Genomic DNA, 6,264 nt, shown 5'->3' with positions numbered 1-6,264 from the left:
CACTCCAGCCAGCTGACCAAAGTTGACAATTCTGGTATAGAGAACCACAGCAACCAAGCAGGATAATGTAGTTCATTATGATTTTTGTCAAGAACAGATTAGGTTTGACTATTCTAATCATATCACTTTACTCCACTCCTTGGTCCTCCATTACCTTTGCCATTGTCCCTATCCCGTTGCCATTTGTTACCTGACCTGTGTTTGACTGCCCTTTATACAGTGCGCATTTAGTTAATCCGATTTACAAATATGTACTTTTGTCTGCTTATGCTCTTAGCTGGTGATGTCGTGTCCCTTAGTATTTGTAATTTTATAGTCTAAATTGCCTTAATTTCGCAGATTTTCTTGTTTCATACCTAAAAATGTGCTTGCTTTGCACCTAGCATTAGGTAACGCAAATAAAATTATTACAGTTGCATTACGTATATATATTTTTTTCAATCAGAGACGTAGAACTACGTTAAACGACAAAATAACCATTTAACAAAATTTTCAAGTAGACTGTATATTTAGTTATCAACAAACTGTATATTAAATATTTAATTAATACCATCGTTCGTTGTTTACATTTATTTCCAAATACGTATATACAGTGATTTCTGAATACAAAGACTGAGATATAACGCACTGTGCATAGAAATGTCTTCAAGAGTATACATTACAGGACAGTTTAGCGGATTTTTTTTAGATTGTCAGTTTGCTAAAGAACTCATTAAGACTCTCCACTACATCAACACTTTAAAAATATATTTCAATAATTTGTAATTTGACTGTCGAATCTGCTGCTCTATTCCTTAAAATCTATTTTCCGCAGCCGGTTCACATGTCATTTTGTAAAAACTTTATTGACAGCCAGCCATGGGCATTCATTGATTTGTCCTTGTGGATTATTCCTGCTGGCCAGCTAGAAACTTTCCCAAATTCAGTCTTTGTCACGTTTTCTAAAATATTAGGGTAATACTTATTATATTGCCGTAAGTGTCTCCTTTGGGGAAATTATGGCTAGTAAACTATTCCCTTTCATAAAGTAAGTATGCATTCTTTTTCTCTTTAACACATGATGTCGCCTTGTACATATGGAAATTCTCACGAGTCTCATTTACAGTAAACTTGTAGCTAGTCAGTTTCTAAAGCACACAGCGCTGTTATTAAAATTCACATTTACTGTTTGAAAGATGATGGTTATTTCAGCCTCGTAGCGATGTGGAAATATTAGCCGGCCCTTAGACTTGGGTGCAATGCAAGCCTGCGATGGTGTATCCTGTATGTGACCATTTAAACAATAGGTTATTTGAAACAGCAAATTCTGCAGCATAATTCATCAGTACATCTTATTGTCATTGTAAAAGTGGTGCAAGAGTATTAGACGTGGACTTATGCGTACAGTGTTTAACGGTGAAGTTGTTCACACTCTTCGTATACTATTATTTTACGATATGTGAGCATATTATTTTCTGTTCTCCATACTGTGCATATGTATTACAGGTTGGTGACAAAGGTGACCGTGGCTGGGGGTGCCTGCTATGTCGCCTATGACTCCGGCTTACTGGGAGAGAGTGAGAAAGGTTCTGAAATCCTCAGCAAAGCTAAAGCCGCCATTCCCCCGGCTGTGGAGGAGTGGATGAAATACTTCGGTTTTCAGGTATAGCCTTTTATAGATGGCAGTGCCATACCGTCACCTGTCAGTATAGACTGACTTAATGCTCCAGTAAAATTAATAACATTTAAAAAAATTTATTTCTCAGCTGGGGTGGTGCAGTGGTTAGCACTGTTGCCTCACACCTCTGGGACCCGGGTTCGAGTCTCCACCTGGGTCACATGTGTGGAGTTTGCATGTTCTCCCCATGTTGTCGTGGGGTTTCCTCGGGGTACTCCGGTTTCCCCCTCCCCCACAGTCCAAAATCATACTGAGGCTAATTGGAGTTACTACATTGCACATAGGAATGCCTGTGTGAGTGACTGATGCGTGAGTGTGCCCTGCGATGGGCTGGCCCCCCCATCCTGGGTTGTTCCCTGCCTCGTGCCCATTGCTTCTGGGATAGGCTCTGGACCCCCGCGACCCAGTAGGATAAGAGGTTTGGAAAATGGATGGATGGATGTTTCTCAGCTACAAATCATCTGCCTTTGCAAATTTGCCTCTATAATCAAATATATTATAGACATTTAACCAAAATTATCAGTGGCCACTTTATTAGGGAAACCAGTTTAATACCATTTAGAACCCCCATTTGGCAACAGAACACACTGAACTCTTCCAAGCATGCATTCAACAAGGTGCTGAAAACTCATGCAGATTGGTCCATTCTGACTGCCCTTGGTAACAAGGTGTCTTAGCCATCAGATATGTGTTTTTTTATTATGAAGGGAGAACATTTTAAAATGAATTTGAGGAAGCACTTCCTTACGCAGTGTGGTCGGATGAATGGATGGACGTATTACTTTGGATATTATAATTAAGTACTTTTTAATGTACTTGTGTTGACATAATTGGAAAACCAATCCTATTGAAGATTAAGTCTTAATTTGGGAAGATTTCAGAAAATGTGGACCTAATATTCTTTGTTTATACTTTTGTGTAAAATAATGTTATGTTGGTGACCGCATCTGCTGGGTTTGTACAATTTAGCTGCTGTTTGGTTTATATGTGTTTCAGCTTCCCGCTCCTCCTAAAATAGACTTCTCCCCTACGGAAACGTGGAACTTCGGTAAGAGCATCAGAAAGGCTATTAGCATTGACGGAGTAGGGACGCTTTAAGTTAGTGAAGGCCAAATGAAGCTTCCTGAATCATTTTCTGTATTTTTTGACATCACTAGATGGTGCTCTTGGTTTGTGTTGGGGCATGAATTGAGCCCTTTGTATTGAGAGCATCATCTTGTAGTGTCAGGAAATACATCAGTTGGTTTCTGAAACTTCATTTGGCCATTATTACTTGACATGTATGATGAATATATAGAAAGCTGAACTGCGCAGATTAAATTCTATGTTTGGTAACTTTATTCATAGATTTTTATAGACGTGGCTCATATAAAGTATTACTCTACATTCTTTCCCCCCGATATGTTGTCTTTAGGAGTGCAGAAGTCCATAAGCACACTTTCGATCGCCCCCACCAAAGCGTGTGAATATACCAACAAAGGCATCCAGTACCTAAAGGATTTAAGCAAGTGAGCATTTACAGCAGAAGGTCACGGACTTCTTGGTGCCACTATTATGGGTGAAGATGTCACACACAGTCAGGTTCATTCACCATTGTTTTCTAATAAAATTGGGGTGCATTTCGAAGTCTACAATTCTTGCAAAAGTTCAAAATTAAATAACAATAAACAGAGAAAGCATTCAGGACACCAATAAGATTGATGATGTGTTTGTTTATTTTATCAAAATATTTTGCTCTGTCTGGTCCGTATTATTACCTTCCTCCATACGTGAAATCCATCCTTTTGTATTTATCCTAATTCACTCTTTTGTGATACTTCAGATGTGATACCCAGGTATTATAATTGCATGGTGCACCGAATAAGACGACAATGATGTAAATTATGACAAATTAAGGAAAATTTCTTGTTTTTTTTTCCTGAAATAAAATTGCAGACCAAAATGCTTGGGTAACATTTATAATTTATGATTTTGACAATTAAACAAGTAATTTTTTTTAGTATATCTTTGTATTGAAGATTGTTGTTTCTCCTAAAAATAATAATAATAAGTAACAGTTGGTCTTCATACTGTTGTAAATTAGTCATGGTGCCAGTTCCTGGGAGCGTATTTACTGGTATAAATATACCATTGCCTGATACTTCTGGTTTTCAGTAGTCAGTATGGTGTCACTCAGCCAACCAATACTTGTATTCTTCCTTATTCCAGAATTATTTCACCACTGTCAGCATCTCACAACTTCTGTTCCTGTCTATAATATCACTCCCTCTGATTAATGTATATTGAGAAAGGTGTAATGATAAATGCTTTTTCATTTACAAAAAGCAGACAGACAAGAAGAAAACAGTGAGTTTGATACACAGTATCAAAATTCTTCATTTTAAATTCAAACGTACTACAAGATGAGTAGTGTGATAAATAAACAGAATAAGCAATGGAAAATCCTCAACTATAATCAATTTTAAAGCCTTATAATGATTAGTTTTCATTAAATCCCTTAGCTAGTTGTGAAGACTTGCTCGTATTGCTTAATATTCCAGTTGGTGTACTGCGTTGCAGAATTTGTTAGGAGAGTTCTCATAGGATACAGTGAAATGTAATGTGTTTGCTGTACATACATGCATACATATACACTACAGTAAAATCCCGTTATAGTAGACTCGCTTATAACGGAATATCGTCTACAACGGACAAGGTCCGCTGGTCCCTGCCGTGCGCCTTTAAGAACATGCAGGAAAAGCATCGGATATAGCGGACTCGCATTTAATGGTATTTCGCTAATAACGGACAAACAATGTGGTCTCCAGGGCCGCTTTTAGCTGTAGTTTTGTTCGGCTGTAACTGACATGCAGGCTCTGCCTACAAGGCGCGTGGTGTGCCGGTGATATCCAGCGCAGAACGAGGGTTTAGTTGGCTCCTTGTTCGCAGCTCCTTCACGGGTCCAGAGAGGTTTAAGGTATAACAATGGGCACGGAAACCTGGCTTCTCATCCATACCTTTGTGCATTTTAATATGACATGCCTTGTTTTCATCAGATTTTTAAAGCATTAAATCACTGTGGGCCAGGACAGTGACACTTTTTCTATATAGTGGGGTACCTGACGTGTACTGAGAAGTTCATATTTGCCTGATTGGACATATTTCCGGGCCTGATTAGGAGTGGAAAAACGTTCGCGTTTGTCTCAATTTCTGATAAAATACACACGTATTGTTACTAAAACCCATATACGTACTTTTCTCAAAGTGGTAACAAGTCAGTAGAATCGTGTTCAGTTAAAACGAATCGAAAGCCAAATGAAGTTCTGAAGATAAGCCCCGCTAAATGAGCCCCCCCGCCCATCCCCATTTGGTTAATTTCCTTTTGCAAACATAAAACTAAAACAAACCCATATCTAGTTGATCCTATCCACTAAAGCTTTATCTTTTTAGATTTTTTTACATGCCTGTCATTTTACACTGTCTCAGAAATATGAGTAAAAATATCATTTAGGAAAATAATTAAGTAATATACTGACAATATTTCTTATATTTAGAACCTGCATTTACTGTTCTAGTGTGCTGTTCTCGGAAGCCTTTCCACAGAACGCATCATCGATATGGGGGTCTTTCCGGTGAAGCTGCCATTGTGGTAACTTTCATTATTAATACAGTTAAATAATCATGCTGCAATCACATTCGCGAATGCCTCTTACAGAGCATTACGAATTTCTTCTGGTGCATAATCTGGGGTTTTTAGCAATGGCACATTTCTCTGATTGGGATTACTTCACATTGTATTGATATTTAATGATATTCAAAGTATAGTTGTTTGCTGGTGGCTATGTTGTGATACTTTGTTTAGGTACTTACGGGCTGGTCTAAATCGATTTTTCTATCTAAGCAGCTACACTGTCTACTCAGAATGCGTGGGAAAGTATTTTTACATGTGGCTTGTACTTGTCTTGAGTTTACTGATGATGCTGAGGGATTATGTGGTTTAGGTTTCAGTATGAATAATGAGCAGAGGGGGGGCGGTATGGTGGGCCAGTCATTAGCTCTGGCATCTGACACCTCTGGGAACAAGGTTTGAGTCTCCACCAGGGTTCCATGTGTGTGGAGTTTGCATGTTCTCCCCATGTCATCGTGGGGTTTCCTCCGGCTACTCCGGTCTCCCCCTACAGTCCAAAAGCATGCTGAGGTTAATTGGAGTTCCCAGACTGCCCATAGGTTTGCCTGTGTGAGTGACTGGTGTGTGAGTGTGCTCTGCGATGGGTTGGCGGCCCATCCTGGGTTGTTACCTGCCTTGGGCCCATATCTTTTTGGACAGGCTTTGGACCCCCCATGACCCAGGACAGGATGAGCAATTACAGGAAAGAGATGGATAGACTGTAATCATCGGTTTCATCACTTTTTTTATCTCCTGATATAAAGGATATACTTATTTTTCTGTTCTGGTTTAATGCATTATAAAATACAGAACATTTTAAAATGTTGCTACCAGCTTTCTGTTATAATTCCATCTATTGCTGTGTGCCTAGATAATGTAACTCTTCAGGGTGTTTTGTGATCTACCATTTTGCTTTACTTTAAACACTCCTCATAGGTGACACCTATGAATATTCACAAAA

At 38.8% G+C, this 6,264-nt stretch overlaps 1 protein-coding gene across 1 annotated transcript; it reads left to right on the top strand.

Annotated features, from left to right (window-relative positions):
- The first annotated feature begins 850 nt into the window (after positions 1-850).
- LOC125727405 (MICOS complex subunit MIC13-like) lies at positions 851-3,341 on the top strand. Its single transcript, XM_049004081.1, has 4 exons — positions 851-1,027; positions 1,486-1,642; positions 2,654-2,705; positions 3,072-3,341. The coding sequence occupies exons 1-4, from the start codon at positions 999-1,001 to the stop codon at positions 3,167-3,169; spliced, it is 336 nt and encodes a 111-aa protein (XP_048860038.1). The 5' UTR covers positions 851-998; the 3' UTR covers positions 3,170-3,341.
- The last annotated feature ends 2,923 nt before the right edge of the window (positions 3,342-6,264 follow it).

Source organism: Brienomyrus brachyistius, unplaced genomic scaffold (assembly GCF_023856365.1).
Source record: "Brienomyrus brachyistius isolate T26 unplaced genomic scaffold, BBRACH_0.4 scaffold96, whole genome shotgun sequence".
Classification (NCBI taxonomy): domain Eukaryota; kingdom Metazoa; phylum Chordata; class Actinopteri; order Osteoglossiformes; family Mormyridae; genus Brienomyrus; species Brienomyrus brachyistius.
This window is presented reverse-complemented; position numbering and strand designations above follow the sequence as displayed.

What these genes read in the sequence shown, in the direction of transcription:
- LOC125727405 (XM_049004081.1), top strand. Translation starts at nt 999, where the DNA reads ATGGCTAGTAAACTATTCCCTTTCATAAA. An exon ending in AAACTATTCCCTTTCATAAA is followed by an intron (nt 1,028 to 1,485) that starts GTAAGTATGCAT and finishes TATGTATTACAG; the next exon opens with GTTGGTGACAAAGGTGACCG. An exon ending in TGAAATACTTCGGTTTTCAG is followed by an intron (nt 1,643 to 2,653) that starts GTATAGCCTTTT and finishes TATGTGTTTCAG; the next exon opens with CTTCCCGCTCCTCCTAAAAT.